The following is an 18305-nucleotide window of genomic DNA, read 5'->3' as shown; positions in this document are numbered from 1 at the left end:
AGGCGCTTTGGTATTTTTTAGTACTTACCGCTAGAAAGTGGCAGCACTGCTGCCACACTGTGAATGGCAAATTCTTAAAATGAGCGGCAGTTTCAAAACAATATTTTAGTTTCTTGACTTACAAATTCCAAAACAAATTTTAATGTCTAGCTAATCAACTGAAATATATATTTTTTCGTGAATCAATCTCAATTAAAAAAAATTTATAATATTAAATTTAACTGGACTATGAGTAAACGGGTATTGCTAGCAAGTGGCAGCACTGCTTCAACAGTGCGAATAGCAAATTTTTTAAAATAAGCGGCAAATTCACAACTGATTTTTTTTAGATTATTTATTTACAAATCCAACAACAAAACTTAAAAATATAATTAAAAGGTAAATAAAAGTCACATTAGACTGCTCGGTGGCCAAATATGTGGTCGTTGAATAGTTTGCTCTTCGCCACCCGCCGTCTCAGAATACATGTTCTTAAGATAGCCAGGAAACGGAGTAACTGCATCAAAATCTTCGCCACCCTCGTCGACTGGGGGCTCGACGGCCACAAAGGCAATAGCAAATCCGCGCTGCGAATTATCCTTATCGGTTTGGAACTTTAACAGAAGTGTGTCCGAGTTGGATACAATAATTGGAGGTCTTCTTCTCCCACAGAAGCGACCATGTATGGTATTCATTGCGTTGCCCTCCTCGGTCACCTCAAGAAAGTCATAGTCGCAGTGCTCTGAGTACTCGATTTCAAAGCTAAGAAACTTGATTTTCACACTGCTGTCCGGATCGGACTCTATACGCCAGTCACAGTACATATTGTGACCATACGGACGACTTCCATAACGGGGATGTGAGTAGAATGTCTGTGTGTGATTCGTGGCACGCAGATAGCCGCCGCACTCGGATACAAATCTGGCCTTGAAACCTTTACGCTGGAGTCCCGCATCCGTCTTGAGAACCATAAACATTTCATTGCTGGAGGCAATCACCGCATACGGTTCCCGGCCACCGCAATAGATGCCCAGTGTGGAGCTATTCTCGGATCGTCCATCGTAGATGGCAACATAATCATAAATGCACTCCTGATGGCTCTCCACATCAAAGTCATGGAAAGTAAGTTGGATGCGATGACCCAAAACAGTCTGGAAGTGCCAGTAGCAATATATATTCCGGGCATAGTCGTTCGGATAGTTCGGGCTGTGCAGAACTCCCTTGGACGAGGTGATTTCGAACTTGCACTTCGTCTCCGTGCAGTTGTGACCGTTCTTGTGGAGCGTGTATCCGTTCCGGCAGCTGCACTGATAGCTTCCATACGTATTTCGACATCTGTGCTGGCAGCCGCCATTGTTCACGGCACACTCATCCACGTCTACAGGAGATTACAGGAGGAGGCATTAAGAACAAGATTAGATAAAAATTTATAATCCTAATCCTTACCTAGAACGAAGTGTGCCACAAATCCGCTGCGTTGCACGGTGCGATCCGAGTGGAATTCGAGTCGCAGAATATTCTGTTCGGAGTTGACAATCGATGGCAACTCATTGCCGCAGTAAATGCCAATCTTCTTCAGCCGATTGTCACGCATCTTTGAGTAGATGATCAGATAATCGTAGCTGCACTTGGTGTACTGGAATTTGGTGCCCTCCAGATCAAAGTGGGTGAAGTTCAGAAACACTGCGCTATTCGCTGGCGCGACAATCTCCCAGACACATTGCTTTGCATTCGGATAGAAATCGGGATACGAGGGCGAGTAAACTGTGCCGTTGGACAGTGTCGCATCCACAATTCCACCGCAAGCGTCTGCAAGAAGTAAACAGGTAAGATCGATAAAGTTAAGAGAGCACAAATTCAAGATATCCTGCTAGGTAGAGACTTAATTTCGTAAACACAATTTTTAAGACAATATTTTTATAATATAGTGCCATATATCAATATATTATTTAAATTTTAAAACATATCGACTTTCTTATATTGCAAAAGATTTATGTGCTGCCATGTCCCTATTTTATACGCTTGTAGTTTCTAGATTTGTTAGGTTACTTCGAAAAAAGACAGAAGACAAGGGATCTTCGATTCCTATAGTATCTATAACAATTAATAATTACACCTTCAGGTCTTTTCATTTAAAATGAAGAAGCCCTTTATTATTTCTGATCATTGAGACACATTTGTGCTTTATAGAAGCTATAACCAGGCAGTTTCTGGCAAATAAAATGTTCTTTTTTAGGCATTCTCATTTACTTGCCATAATTCTGTACCATTTTCTGTCACTAACATCTCTTATCATCTTCTTCTTAACATCTATCAATGTATGCTACACTGGATTCAGGGTTAATACACGTACAGTAGAAATCATTTCTGTAGATCATCTTCTTCGGAATAAGTCTAACATTAAGTCGGAGATGCTTCCGGTATCTCATTTATCCCCATTTTCAATGGGTTTAGGAAATAATCAATTAAGGTAAACAGGCTTAAGTTTTAACTGACCTTCACAGGTTTTGCCATTGGCCTGCAACTCGTAGCCGGCGTGGCATCCACACTGATAGCTGCCCAAGGTGTTGATACAGATGTGTTGACAGCCGTGTTGCATAAACTTGCACTCGTCCACATCCAGCATGAGAGCTGCGGAGAAGCCCAATTTCTGTACGGATCCATCCGACACAAACTTGATGAACATTTGATTACTGTGGGTTCTAGAAGGAGTTCAATTGCATTGAATGTCAAAGGGGAAAGTTTTCTCTGACTCACTTGATGTTCGGTGGCAGCTTGTCACCACAGAAACGTCCGATCAGCTTTGAGTCGCTTCCACTGCCATCGCGGATCTCAATGTAGTCATAGATGCAACCGTCGTGCTTTTCCAGTTCAAAGGATTGGAACTTGAGAGCCACCTGGTGTTGAGGTGGTGCTGTGATATGCCAAATGCACTCCTTATTCGGCATGTACTCCAGCGGATAGTTGGGGGAGTCTATGGACTGACCTTTGCTCAGTTGAATCTCTCCGCCGCAGACGACTGAAAAGATTCGATGTAATGATGGAAACCAATTGAACTTGATCCTCGACTTACCCTCGAACCGTGCCTTGAATCCTCGATATCCTTGGGCGGCATTGTGATTGACATAATTGATGAGCATGCGACTTGTGTCGGTGGTGATCACCTCGTTGCTGTGGTTGCCACAAAGGCGACGCACAAGTGGCGAGCGATGCCAATAACCATCTCGTATCTCCAGATAATCTCGTGTGCAGTTATCCGATAATAGCAGCTGCAACTCCTGCACATGCAGAATGATACGCTCCCCATTCGTGGCTGTTATCCGCCACTCGCAGACGCTGAGCGAGTCACCAGCATCGGTGGCCTTATCCTCGCCCACATCGCCACTCCCCTCGAAGTCCGTTAGCAAATTGTTACCCGTGTAGACATAATGGGGAGCCACAATCTGGCCAGAATTCTGTTGGAAGGTGCGTCCACATGCAGCACACTTGTACAGAAGATTGGCCTGCATAATGTCGCCTCGACTCAGACGACGTCGCTGTCCCAACTCGATGTGAACACCTGGGCTAAGACCAATGGGCGTGATGGTGTCCAGATACGTGCTCTTGGAGAAGGAGTTCTTGGCATAGTGCATAATGGAGTTGTAGTCATAGGGCAGCAGAGGCTCATCGAATTCCTCTGGCGAGAGGACATCAAAGTTATATTCCTGTCCACGTATAATATTCGCCTTATTGATGATGATGTGCTTGTCCCGATCCCCACGTGCGTGCTCATGATGGAATCCAATGGTGTGGCCCAACTCGTGTATTATGATGCCAAACTTCTCACAGTTGCGTCCAATGGAGATGGGCTGTCGTCCACTGCCATTCTTGCCCAGAAAGGAGCAGCACCTAGAAGGAAGCAAACAGTTTTAATAGTGTGCCATAGAGATCATTATATAAAAGGATTCACCTAGACAATTTTTATACCCTGAGCATATTAAAAATGGACAAAAAAGGGTATTATGTGCTTGGCAGAATGTATGTAACAAGCAGAAGGGGGCGTGGCTCCAAAAGTATATATATTCTTGATCAGGATCAACAGCCGAATCGATTGAGCCATGTCCTTGTGTCTGTCCGTCTGTACGTCTGTCCGTCCGTCTGTTTGAACAGGTCGATCTCAGAGACCATAAGAGCTAGAGACTTCAAACTTGGTAAGTAGGTTCCTGGATACCGTACGCAGATCAAGTTTGTTTTTTTTTTTTTGGATTGGATATCTATATCATACGTGAAAAGCTGCCATAGGAACGATAGATCGCAAATGAAGTTTTAGTATGAAAAACTTCTTGGGTTTTTCAGATATCTCGACCAATCTGACACAATTTACATATGGGCTGGTTTTATACATCCTGATCAAATTTGGTTCAAATCGGAACACTATATCATATAGAGACGCTCAGTCGAAAATTAAGTCTTAGTATGAAAAAGTTTTTTTTTTTTTTGAGATATCTATTGAGATCCATTCGATTTCTTTGATATGTGAAATGTAAAATGTTACAAGAGACTCACCCGCAACTCTTAACCGTAAAGTAAATATAGTTGGAGTGAAGTTTAGCATCGCGTTCCACAAACTTGATGCATGTAAAGTTCTCCCAGTAGCGCATGGCCTGTTTGAAGAGCGCCTTGTGGGCGCCACTGAAGATGGTGTCGATCTCGTAGGGTATCACGCCGTAGTCCCAAGTGCGCTCCTTGCGCACGGTGACGCCTCGACGTCGTCGAGACTGGACTTTTCTGGACTGCTGTGGCATCAACACATCCCTGTTATCATCTGTCCAAAGCAAAGGAGGCGCTGCTGTGTCAACTGTGCCTAACAATGATTTATGTCGTTGTCGTGGTTGACGTTGCCTGAGGAATGAGGGGAATATAAGACTTAAGATCTGCGATGATTAACGAGTAAACACTTTGTCATCTTATTGTGCTATTGTCTAATCAAGTGGATTGTGCAGCACGTGCCTGAGATTCCATTGTGCAAAAGGAGCTTGAAACTTACCCCAAAATATTTCTTATGTTCTGTTCTCTTTTTCCTGTCTTTTTATTTTGATGTCGTCTCGCTTTGAACTCTGATTCAGTTTTAGACTCTGTCGATGCCCAAATATTTTCCTGATATGGATTTGACTGTAATTACATTTTTGAAAATTTCTATTGCATTTCTTCAATTGTTTTGCACTTACACTGACTACGTCAAGCATGTCATTGAAATCTTCAGGTTGTTCCCGAAAATCAAAATCACAATTGTCTGCAGCTGCATCTGCATCCTCTATTCTGAGTTCCATGCTCTGTGCAACGTTGAGCAGCATTGGGATTATTAACAATCCCGCAAATAATGAAATCAAATTCACTTTCAATGACATGGCACACGTTTTGTATCCCTTTTTCTCTCTCTCTCTCTCTCTCTCTCTCTCTCTCTCTCTCTCTCTCTCTTTCTCTAGAGGCAAGTCGGACAACCGTGCTGGTCCAGCTGAAATTTATAACTGAACTCTCGAATGCTGCGATTGCCGAATTATATTTTGCCAGACGCGGTCACATACACACATTCCTAAGGGTTCTGGAATTTAACAGGTATAAGAGATCAAAGAGCGTAATAGAGAGAGAGAGAGAGAGAGGAGAAAAGAGCAGGCAGGAGTCGCCATGGCAACACCACGCGATCTGTCGTCATCGACAGCGACAACAACAAGTAAATGATAAAAATCTCTTTGAATCGAGACCTCCTTATTTCCATTTCTCAAGTTACCCATTGTCTGACTGTATTTCGTCTGTCTGTCCGTCTGTCTGTCTGTCCGTCTGCCTGCTGTGGATTGTTGGCATTCAATGAGTTTTGATTTGGGCATCCCTACACCTTGACATTGTATTCCGTCTACCTGGAACTGAGCTGGAGCTGAAACTGAAATAAAAGCGCGACTTTGTTTCTCAAATCGGGATCAGGTGTTCTCTTGGGCTTTAGGGCAGGTCATTATTCACATACCATAAATCTAGCGAATGAACGAAACATTTCGCGGTAATTCCAGCAATAAAATCTATTCAAAATGCATATGCCTTTGCAATCTTTAAAGGCTGTCCATGATAATTATATCTACGCCCATATATTTATACATAAAATGCCATTGACTTAGTTTTTAAACATACTAATTAATAGTTCATATATTTAATTACGTATTAAGTTGATTCAAAGTTATTAGAATTATTGATACACACATAAGTTTTCTGTCCTGTACTGTTTAAGATTAATGGTTTTTCAATGTATTGAAATTTGGCAACTTTTGAGCTTAGTCTAAATTGAAATTAAAGAAAATGCTCTAGGAATAGTAAGTATTATCTGAAAAATGCAATAATATTGCAAATCAGTATAAATTGCACATTGAGATAAGAGTAAAAATTAAAGTATAGTTAAGACTTAAATAGATACAATTGTTGAAGAATTAAGGAAGTGCCTAAAGGAAATATTAATAAATATTATATATGGCAATTGTGAAATTATCATATATTTTACATGATATATCAATGATATAAGATCAAAGGTTCCGGTCCTTTGCTAAATCGATCAATTTATTAATTTTCAAATTATCAATATAGTTTCCGAATTTTTTTATTTACTTTTTGCACTTTTACGCGATATGCCTGGCATTCTATAACCTAACGATTTGTTCTGAATATCTATATATACTTAATATTGGGATCATCATGGTCAAAAACGAAGTCTATGATTATGTTAAGAGAGCAAAAATGTTGCTATATGTACGCGACGATATGCCTAAATAGTTAAATAAATTCCGTTTTTTTAAATATTGTCATGATTTTGTGCGTCTCCAGCAAATCTATGTATCGTCTTCATTTTCATTGCCTAATTCCTCCAGGATTGGTAACTGATGGGCAAGATCTTACTGCGATGATACTGAGTATTCACCACCAGCTGGTTCTCACTAATGTCACCGTAGTCTTCCGTCTCCTCGGTACTCTCTATGTAAATGCTTTTAAGTGAGCCCGGAAATGGTGTAACCATCTCGGAGCTATATGAATTTTCCACATCCTCGTCACTATTGTCGAAGGGATCAACAGCCACATACGAGGCCGAGAATCCTTTCATTGGCACCGAGCTGTCGGTCTTGAAGCGCACCAACAACGAATCCGTCATCGAGATGATGTCCTGCGGCGGCTGTAATTAATGGAATGTAAGTAATTAATAGATGAAGATCATTTAAAATATAGGCACAGACTTACCACAATACCACAGTACTGGCCATACATGGGTCCACTAGTGTCCTCCATACCAGAGAATACCTGGACATAGTCGTAGGTGCAGTTCTCGCTGCTCTCGATGTCGAAAGTGATGAAGATCAGCTGAACATTGCTATTGGGCGGTGCTTGAATGGTCCACTCACAGTCCATATTATCGTCGTAATCCTGATAACCGAATCTCGCATGGGAGTAGAAATTTTGTACTTGATTTGTGGCACGCAAATATCCACCGCAGGCTGGAAAGTATTAAATTATGCTATAATATAGAAGTAACTCTCTTGAATATATGAGAACTTACAAGTCGAATGCATTGCCATAAAACCGTTCATCTGTTTGTTCTTGTCCGTTTTTAGGACCATATAGAGCTGATTTGTAGTTGACGATATGGGATAAGGTATTTTGTCTCCACAGAAGCGTCCCAGTAAGGAGCTGAGCTCCGATTCACCATCGTATATGGCCACATTATCATAGGTACATTCCTTAACAGAAATTAAAGTTAAGACAATTCTGCCGTTTGTTATAAATTACATTTGGTTTACCTGATGGGATTCCACATTGAATTCGTTAAAGATAAGTTTAATGCGATGTCCGGGTGTGGTTGAAAAGTGCCAAACACAGTCCGCATTTGGCGGATAATTGTCCGGATAGTTGGGACTGTAGATAGTGCCGAACGTAGCTGATATCTCGAACTTGCATAATCCCTCCTTACAATCGTGTCCATTCTCGTGCAACGAGTGTCCATTGTGGCAGAAGCACATGTACGAGCCAATGGTATTGCGACACTCGTGCTGACAGCCTCCATTGTTCACCGCACACTCGTCAATGTCCGTAAAGAATACGGCTGCAAAGCCAGAGCCCTGCACTGACTTATCCGAATGGAACTCAACACGCAACGCATTGCTGTCCGACGTGGCCGTGGGGGGAATGGCGCTGCCACAAAACGTTCCAATTCTCTTGAGGCGATTCTCGGTGAGCTTGGAGTAAATGGTCACCGAATCGTAGCCACAGTCGGATTGCGGATGTGATGTGCCCTCCAAATCGAAATGTGTAAAGTTCAATGAGATTTTGTGTTTCGGTGGTGCAATTATCTCCCAAATGCACTCCTTCATCAGGGGATACGATTCCGGGAACGAGGGGGAGGTTATGGTGCCATTTGGATACTCGATTGTACCGCCGCAGGCATCTGAAATAGATAACATCATTAGGTGAGGCCCAGATACGGGATGAGCAAGAAAAACAAGCAAGAAAGCTATAATCAACGACTATAAAATACCCCTTAGAGCTGAAGGCCTGGATAAATTAACTGTAGTATTATTATACCAATGTATTATAGTTAATGTTAATGAAAAACATAACAAAATACCCCTTACTTAACTTAAATCATCAGTACTCAATCTTTTTATAAACCAATATTTATCCTGATGCTTTCCTTAATATTTTCAGACTTTTTCTATATAACCCGTAAATTTGATGAAGACTCATTAAAATATACTTGATTTGCACTGTGTCGACTGTTAGTTCCCTACAATTTAGGCACAAACTCGTGCTCGAATTAGAGCGATTAATATCAAAAGATCAATATTTAAAGATCAAGAACATTGAAATCTATCCATGTAAATACTGGTCGCAGTTCTGGTCGGTTTGGCAAAGAGCTGTGTCTTATATAATTTATTCAGCTATGACATAACGAATATATTGTAATATACCCTTCTACTCTAAAAGTACCAGTTATTAAAGCGTACCTTCACAATGCTTCTTATCGCTGTGCAGTTCGTATCCAATGTGACAGCTGCATTCGTAGCCGCCGAGTGTGTTGATGCATTCGTGCTCACATCCATGATTCTGTGTCTCGCACTCGTCCACCTCCTTCATGAATACGGCCGAGAAGCCCGCCTTCTGCACCGATAAGTCCGACACGAATTTCACGTACATCGAATTGCCACTTGACCTGAAAGTGACGATGAACAAAAGCCGAGTTGGTTTCTCAGTGTTGAGTGTTGAGTGTTTAGTGGGTTTTGGGTTTTGGGGGGGGCACTTGTCGGACTTGCCGGCACTCACTTCATGTTCGGCGGTGGCTTGTAGCCACAGAAAACGCCAATTAGCGGCGCATCCTGTGCGGGTCCGTCTCGCACCTCCACGTAGTCGTAGACACAGCTGTCATGGTTCTCGACCTCAAACGACTGGAATTTCAGCGCCACTTGAAAGCCCTTTGGCACCGTTATTTTCCATACGCACTCCTTGTTGGGCAAATAATCGAGTGGATAGTTGGGAGACTCCAGGCGACCCTCAGCATCATCCACGGACAAATCACCGCCACAAACAACTAAGCGGAATATAAATAAAAGGAATTTCACAATTTGTTATGTCTTTCAATTACGTGTACTCGCTTACCATCAAACTCCGCCTTAAAGCCCCGATAGCCCTCACTGCGATGGGTACTCACATAGGTCAAGAGCATTCGACTGGATTGTGAGGTGATCACATCGCTGGTCACTTTGCCACAGAAGCGTCCAATTAACGGCGACTTGCAATAGTATCCATCTCTCACCTCCAGATAGTCAGTCTCGCAGTTATTTGACTTGAAGATATTCTAGAGAGTATAGGCAAACATTAATTATTTATTATACCTTGATAATTATATCCGTTACTTAAAAAAAAAGTAAAAGGGTATATTGTTTTCGTTGGAATGTATGTAACAGGGAGATGGAGATATTGCGACCCTATAAAGTATATATATTTTTGATCAGCATTAACAGCCGAGTCGATATAGCCATGAGTGTCTGTCCGTCCGTCCGTCTGTCCGTCCGTGTGAGCGCCTAGATCTCTGAGATAGAGATCCCAAATTTGACACACAGATTTCTATAGAACCCACGCAGGTCAAATTTGTTTTAAATTTTTGACACGCCCCCTTTCGCCTCCGCAAATCGCGAAAAACCACTACACCCACAGTTTTTAAGATAATACAGTTTTAATGGTAATTCACGATATCTATCAATATTATCTACAATCTAACTAAACCACAGCAAGATCGGACAAGTGAAACGGGAGTAATAGCTAACCAAAGTTATTAATAAAGTTATTATTTCAATACAATCACCTAAAAGTATGCAGTAGCTTTTATTTGGTAAAATACTTTTATATATATTGAAATAAGTAACGGATATCCTATGGTCGGGATCTTCCCAATTGTTTTAGCTAAAATCCTGTCTTACCATATTCTCCAGTCGCAGCACAACTCGTTCGCCGTGTGTTGCCGTAATTCGCCACTCGCAGTGTTCCGTCTCGTTGCTTACCGAACCCGCCGTGAAGTACATGGGACTGGCAAAGATTCCCGTGCTCTCCTGAAAGGTGCGACCGCATTTTGGACACTTGTACAGCAAATTAGCCTGAGCAATATCGCCCTGACTTAAGCGTAACCTTTGACCAATCTCTGGTCTTTTGCGACCCTTAATCTCAATTGGCAATATTGTATCCAAGTAAGTTCCCTTTGAGAAAGTATTGCGTGCATAATGCATTATTGAATCATAATCATAGGCCATTCCCAGGGAGTTGACATCATCCACAGACAACATATTGAAATTGTAGTCCTGACCCTTCATTATGTTGGCATGCTCAATGACCACATGTTGCTCGCGATCTGGACGCGTGTGCTCATGCCAGAAGCCCACCACATGTCCCAGTTCATGCACCACAATTCCAAACTTGTCACAATTACGTCCAATCGAAATGGCCTGTGGTCCATTGCCGCGTTTACCCACAAAAGAGCAGCATCTAAATAAGTGTTTATTAATTAATTAAATTTTGGTAGTTATTATACTATTTTTAATTAAATATATTTTTACATTTATTTTCATTTGATTTTATTTGATTGTTTCAATAAAAGCCATTTGATTGTGAGATACCAGATATACAATTTGTAATATTAATTGATATATCTTTTATTATTTTTTTTTATTTTTTTTTTTAATAAAGAGGAACATATATTGAATCAAAATTTACAATTTTATATCAATATAGTTCTCTAGATTTATGTTATTTATATCTTAAATATCAATAAAATTTGTTGTACTAAGATTGGATATTTTATGATATTGTGATCCGATTAAGGACCAAAGAAAACCTTTATTTTACATTTATTAAATATTATCAACTACGATAAGTCGACGTAATTACTTGAATTAAATTTGTATAGTAATTAAAGAAACAGATTAGTATAATAAAGATTTGAATAAGGTTAAATTGTAAAGGATTCAAACTAGTCAACTTGACGTAATTTTACTAAAGAAACTACTGTCTTATTAAGATGCATATCTGTCGATAACTTACCCACAGCTGCGCACAGTAAAGACAATATAGTTTGGATGTATTTCAGCATCGCGCTCTACAAATTTGATACAGGTCGAGTTCTCCCAGTGCCGCATAGCCTGTTTGAAGAGCGCTTTGTGCATGCCACTGAAATTGCCATCGATCTCATAGGGAATGACGCCAAAGTCCCAGATGCGTTCCTTTTTGGCGGTCACGGCACGAGCTACACGATGATGTTGTTCCAGCTGCTCCAGCTTCTGGTTACTGGGCAGAGCGGGGAGGGGATGGGGAGAGACAAAACAGAATTGTGGCTATATTAAAATCTTTATGCAACAATTGTGGGAGAGCCACAGAAAAGTTTTACATGGCGTATGCGTTATTTTAATTGCCAGCAGTTTTTCCAACAATTTTTGCCAGTTGCCCTGTTGAAACTTTTGGCACGCGAATTTCTATTAAAATTCATAACTTTTCAGCTGCATACACACAACTTTGGGTGTGTGTTTTGATTCAATGTTCACAAAATGACTGTTGTTTGTGTAAAGTTGATGGGCAAACCAATGAATTGAATGGCCAGTAATTTACAGCTGGCAGGAAATGGCAACGGAAACGGAAACGGATGTGGTAACTGTGGCTCATAGAGTGAATTGATGTATCTACAAAACTTACTCTACATTTGGCAATTTCGAGCTGAGCAATTCATCCTCGGACTGCGTCTGCGTTGGGGAGACATTAATAGGAGACGGTGTGGTACGACCTCGACCACGACGACGATGTTGCTTTTGCTTCTTATGATGATGGATTTGATGGTGATGATTCTGGCGTCGCTTATGATGCTGACCCTGTGGACGATTTAATTCCTCCCGCAGTCGTTCCACCTTGCTGACATACTCTTTCCAGTGATTGTTTCTATAGTTTAGACGGAAATATGTTATCTTCAATTCAGCTACAAATAACTCTGATCGACAAGGTTATTGGCCACATAAATTCTTATAGGCAATTATTACATTACTATAATAAATGTAGAACTTTTTCAGTTCGAAAACCATGCTTCGAAGCGAAAATGAAATAAAATATAAATATATACCTATCATAATTGTGTTCTTATTAAATTCATTCACCGATTTCGTAAAGTTATTGTGCCTATTTTAGTTATGAGTGAATGTAGGACCTTTGAGAGCCAATAGAATCAAAGATTCTAATTAAATGCTCATTTTTGTCGCTCAGTGTAATTATATGTATATACATACTTCCTTAAAATTGACATTGTTACTTTTTATGTCGATCTATTTATTTTAATTAGTACATATTTTTAAAGTTATGAATTTAAAATGTAACATACTTGAATAATAAATGTTATTGTGATTCCTTAAAAAGTATGTCACATATTATTAACAATGTGTACATTTTAAAAGAAATATGTACACACTTGATGAAGGGGAATTTGGGTATAAGACTCACCGATGCTTGGGACCCCGTCGGTGTCTTCGCCGGACAACGCCATGGGCATGCAGGAAGTCCACATCGTCGCTGTCCAAGTGCATGCCATTGCCTCCGGCATTGCTGTAGACATTGGGCATCGTTGATCTCTGCGTGGGCAGGGATGTGGGCACAATATGTTGGCGTCGCTCTGCCACAAAATTATTACCCGAATCGTCCTCAATGTCCTTATTGTTGGATTGTATTTTGCGCGCATCCACATTGCGATGCAGAGTCTGTGATTTATTCAGTTGCTGCAAACCGGAGGGGACATTTATTTCTGGATGGGATGCGAGGGGACGACGTCGACCATGGTTAGTCGTGGTCACTGGCGGCGTCAATACCTCGTTCTTGTGACTGGGCGGATGGGCAATATCAGATGGCGTCTGCGCAAAGGGCTTTAATGGTTCGTTGGCACTCTGTTTGAAAATGGTGGACATAAGAGGATGAAGGTGCAGGAGTTTCGAGTTATTTGCAGTCAGCTTACCAGGCTGGCGTCATTACTATGAATGCTGCTGGACTTAATCAGCGGTTGACCAGTTGTCTGGCTAACAATATCCGTGCTGGGCAGCTTGGTCTTTTTCCGTATGATATCCGTGAGACCCTCTTCCTCCACCTGCAGCCCCTCGTTGTAGACTTCCTGCTTGAGCCTCTCCAGGTCCAGCTGGAAAGTCGCATTATATTTCACATCAGACACTGGTGCATCCGCCGGCATTGATTCGCTTTCCAGCTTTGGCGGAAGTTGCTCCGTCTCCGTCTCCTCATCCTCGTCGGCGTCATCTATTGGTGTGTGTGCCACAATTGGGAACATTTCGCCGTCGGGGAGTGCAATGTCACCCATAAAACCGCCTGCAACAGATAGATTGTAATACATACACATTTACACATAAAAGCGGACATAACTAAGTTATTGTTTTAATTATAAACGACAAGGCAACAAGCGCATAAATATTTATTTTAATTGAAATTTTATGCGGTTACGCTTCTCTCTAGATAAGAGAGCTCCTAGGCTCAGTACCAGGACAACCCGACTTGCTGGTTATTTATAATTTAAGCACACAACGTGCGTCGGTAGTGGTGGTGGTGGAAGGGAGATTGACAGACTGACTGAGTGACTGTTGTTTGCCTAGCGCATGGATAGACACTGCATATCCATTTAATCAGTGCATCAACTGTCCCTGCCTCATTCCCCTTTCTCCGTTATCCTTTATCCTTCTTCCTCTCTTGCTCCTGTCAGTGTGCAGTCAGTTGGCTTTAACCGACGAGGACGATGCACATTGTGGACACAAATGTGGCCAGTAGCCGTTGACCAACATCAACAATAACAGTTAATACGCAAAATATGAAATTGTTGCCACGTCTGTCTCGGGCATGTTAAATAAAATTAATTAAGTGCGTTTGTTATACAGCAAGCATGGTCAATTATTATTTCTCATGCAGAGTTTATTTTACAGGCGAAGGACTCACGATAAATGGCTCCAAAGCACTGTCATTAATATGTTGTATATTCAAAATAATTATAAATGTATTAAATATTAATTATTGATACGCCTTAAATAAAGTAGTAGTAGTCACTTTAAATTATTTGTTCTTATATAGATGTATTCAATCTTTCAGTTAATATAATTTGATGCATTTCCCATGATACAAAGTGTATTTAATCTGTATTAAGCTGTTTCTCCACTTTTAACACTTTTCAAATCCCTGCGGGAACAGGAGAGACTTTTATAGTAAAAAGTTATTAGATGGTCTTAGACTAACATTGCTACAATAAGACTAAAAAACAGATTATATATAAATTAAGTTAAATAATTGTTTAAATATAATAAAGAAAGAACAAATATTTGTATTGCATTCACATTTTTTTATTTTACTTTATTTAACTCAAATGTGTCAATTAAATCAATCCAAATAAGAAGCTCTCTATAAATATTATGGAATGAAATGCACTGTGGTAAAGTTAAAGACAAAGATAAATAAATGAGTGATTTACAACGCGGACAGAAACCTGTCCAAATAGAGATGGGTATTAACGTTAACGCCTTTTGACTTTTGGTGAGCGCTTAACGTGGCCCAGTTCTGCATTGACATCGCATCTTTTGCCTTTCATGCTGAGGCAACATGCAATATGATTATTGCAAATGCTGCCACAAATCCAATAAACTTTTATGCCACAGAAGCATAACAATTTCCCAACAACTGGGTCAACACTTAAGGGAGAAAAGCGTATAAAATACTCAGGTTTGAACAGATACAGATACGCATGCCAATTACCTATACTGTCAAATACTTAACTGCATTCGAGCTTACTGCCAAAAATCAATGGTATAAGCCAATCAATTGCCAGTTAAATGCATCTCAACAAATTTAGAGAACGATTTATACATAGAGCAAAAAAATGTCGACTTAGTTCGTTTAATCAAAATGTGCTTGTGTCAAATAATTTTCAGTTCAATAATTAAGTTAAAAGTTAGGTAATATAATCGATATGTATTTCACAATGAGTTAAATTGGTTTTAAAACAATGTGAATGTATTTTATTTAAATATTTTCAATCAATTTATAATTTACATCAAATACTAAGCAATGGGAAATATTGAAGGAAAATGCAACTGGACTTCATCATTTTAAATTCTTTTTATATAAGAGTTTTAATTTACAGTCATGCTTGCTTAACAAATCCTTTTAAACGCAAGTGAAACTTGACCCAAGCTATAGAATTTATACTTTAGTTGCTTCTTAGCAATGCAGGATTTGCTTAGTTATATATTCATGTATGGAAAGCAATTACGGTTTACATATGTGAAATAAACTGGAAATATTAGGTCAGTAAGAACAAGTCAGTAAATCAGACAGAATTTTGCATCTGTGGATGCGATTAGTGCTTCTTTGGCCTAAAAGATTTCATAAAACGTTGAACTAAGTTTATTTTATGATTTTTTGAGTTCAAGTATAACCCTTTTATCAAACTATTTATATACAGGGTATAAAATATATTCGAGCTCGATGCTGCACTGCTGGATTTGTTTGATAAAAAACATTTATACAGCATGTGAAATTTAAATTCATGCACAATCATGCGCCGCGCACAACATGGCGTATGATTGATACCCTATTTTGACGAATTGATGCTGAGCAAATGTCAAAAAACAAACACAATAACAAATATAGTGCTGGGGTCAAGGAAAATTCATACTGAGCGCATTTGCAGTTAGCACTTAAACCTTTTAAATTAACCGAATATGCCGTGAACAGAAGCATCGAGAGTGTGTTATGGAAAAGTGGAAAGCCACTGCGTTTTAAAGCATTGCAAGAAGCGAGAAAACTTGGCGCATAATGCTGCACAAATCCGACAGATGGTTCTGGCAGTCTTCGACTAGTTGCATCTTTCTATTGCCCGACAACGATATGCTGCCCACATAAATGTAGAGAAGTCAGAGAAAGAGAGAGCGAGAGAGAGAGAGAGAGAGAGAGAGAAAAGAAAGATAGTGAGAGATGGAGATATGAAGATGGACAGGGAAAGGAAACGTGCGTAGCTTGGGGTTCGTGTACAATTTCATTACATTTAAGTTAAATGCCTTTAGCTGCTGTTTTAGCCGGGCCAGAATGGACGGCTGCCTGGCTGGCTCGTCTGGCAGACAAACAGTTCGCACAAGTGAAAGTAATTAAATTTTTGAGCACTGCCTCGCTTCGTCTCGTGATCCACCCCCAAGCCCGCATCATTCACACTAACGAACTGACGCAGAGACTTGCCGCATGCTGATATGAGGCAGAAAGGAGGGCAGAAGCCTGGAATGGGTATCATAGTGCGTATTCTGTCCAGTCTGGAAAAACCCCTTTTTTTATGGCGACCACAAACATGTTAACACATTTGCCAAGTTGCAGTTTTGGGTCGGTCTTGTTTCATGTTTGTTTCCATTCCCATTCCCATTCCCATTCCACGTGGCGTATGCGTAACGCGTTTGCTCTCTGCCAGTTTATGGGCCTCTGTCGCGCTCTGAACTGGGTTTAATTAAAAATAAACCATCTGCTCCATCCAGCCACTACACAACTGATTATGTGATTTAACCGCCTGGCTAAGCACACCATCCAGCATTAACAAACAACAACAAAAAACATTCTGCGCCTGTCACGCATCAGCAACAAGGATGGCGATGTTGACCATTTTGTGGGTCAAAATCATGTAATGAAAGAGCACATCGAGCTATCCCCTGGCTGATTGCCATTACAGACCATATCGACCTTGTTTATATCTCTTTTTTGTTTTGTTTTGTTTTTTGTTTGCCAACGGCGTTTCCGCTTATTTTGCTGTGCTATTTGGCGTGTATTATAACAGGAAATAATGCGAGTCTTGACGTATCTGCAAATATTGAGTGTAAACCGGCCTTGTCCGTGTTTCTCTAGTAACAAATAGATCTTAACTCTTCTGAAGATAATAACAATTTTACACTATTTATGACCTTGACCGCTTTTTTTCGGTTTGGTAGAACTCGTTAAAGTTGCATTGAGAAAGTTAACCATTCACAGTGGAAAATTAATTTTTCATATTGGTGTGTCATTTAATTTTATTAAGCTAAATAAGCTTCAAAAAATTTCTAGAAAATTAATTTAATTAAATCAATCAATATTTTTGATTGTTATAATTAGTCCGTCGATCATTAAGTCATGCAGTCAGTCGTTCATTTAGTCAATCAGCCAGTCAAACGAAAAATCAGTTGATAATTTAGATTATCAATCACTCAATCAATCAGACAGCAAGCTAGTTTGTCTTCATAAACAGTCTTATACAAGAGAATAAATTATAAACGATTAACCCAGTGACTTTATGACCATTTCAAATTATTTGACAAAATTTGACATGTGGCTTATCTATGCATGAGTTATGATAGCGGAAATCTATTTGCAAGCATTGTATATATGCATATGAATGAATATCTAATTAGGTTTGTGTGTGCAACCGTAATAATAATATTTAATTTGCGGTGAAATTCTCGCGGTCATCCTGAGTGTCCGGACATACAAATTCATTAGGCCTAAATAATGCTTTGATAAGTAGCCGAGTGACCAGCAAACAAATAGAAAAGACGGACAAGTGCTGGCCAAAATTAAAGATGAAATCAAAGCAAATACGGGCAGACAAATAGGGGCATCCATTGCCAGCCAGACGGACAAACTAATCCGGGAACTAGTAGAGATTGTATGCATTCTCCCCTTTCCTCTTTTTCTCTTTTCCCATTTCCCGGGTACAGTATAACCAAAAACACTTCCGGCATTTT

General features: G+C 40.0%; 2 protein-coding genes across 2 annotated transcripts in view; both read right to left on the bottom strand.

The window, feature by feature from the left end:
- Positions 1-316: 316 nt before the first annotated feature.
- LOC117789482 (dorsal-ventral patterning protein tolloid) lies at positions 317-4763 on the bottom strand. The gene is made up of 6 exons (XM_034628511.1): positions 4525-4763; positions 3053-3867; positions 2737-2998; positions 2476-2681; positions 1426-1788; positions 317-1357 (listed from the first exon to the last, which is right to left on the bottom strand). Exons 1-6 carry the CDS (start codon positions 4761-4763, stop codon positions 390-392), a joined length of 2853 nt encoding a protein of 950 aa, XP_034484402.1. The 3' UTR covers positions 317-389.
- Positions 4764-6121: 1358 nt separating this feature from the next.
- The window catches only part of LOC117791210 (dorsal-ventral patterning protein tolloid), a 32615-nt gene continuing 20431 nt past the window's right edge, over positions 6122-18305 (bottom strand). Inside the window, exons 3-14 of the mRNA XM_034630898.1 lie at positions 13517-13878; positions 13012-13448; positions 12220-12459; positions 11575-11817; positions 10461-11019; positions 9640-9838; positions 9307-9571; positions 8991-9196; positions 7788-8431; positions 7547-7727; positions 7231-7484; positions 6122-7165 (exon numbers count right to left, since the gene is read on the bottom strand). Coding sequence (XP_034486789.1) covers positions 6854-7165; positions 7231-7484; positions 7547-7727; positions 7788-8431; positions 8991-9196; positions 9307-9571; positions 9640-9838; positions 10461-11019; positions 11575-11817; positions 12220-12459; positions 13012-13448; positions 13517-13878 — 3902 coding nt within the window. The 3' untranslated portion in view covers positions 6122-6853. The remainder of the gene's footprint in view (positions 7166-7230; positions 7485-7546; positions 7728-7787; positions 8432-8990; positions 9197-9306; positions 9572-9639; positions 9839-10460; positions 11020-11574; positions 11818-12219; positions 12460-13011; positions 13449-13516; positions 13879-18305) is intronic.

Source organism: Drosophila innubila, assembly GCF_004354385.1.
Source record: "Drosophila innubila isolate TH190305 chromosome 3R unlocalized genomic scaffold, UK_Dinn_1.0 2_E_3R, whole genome shotgun sequence".
NCBI lineage: Eukaryota > Metazoa > Arthropoda > Insecta > Diptera > Drosophilidae > Drosophila > Drosophila innubila.
This window is presented reverse-complemented; position numbering and strand designations above follow the sequence as displayed.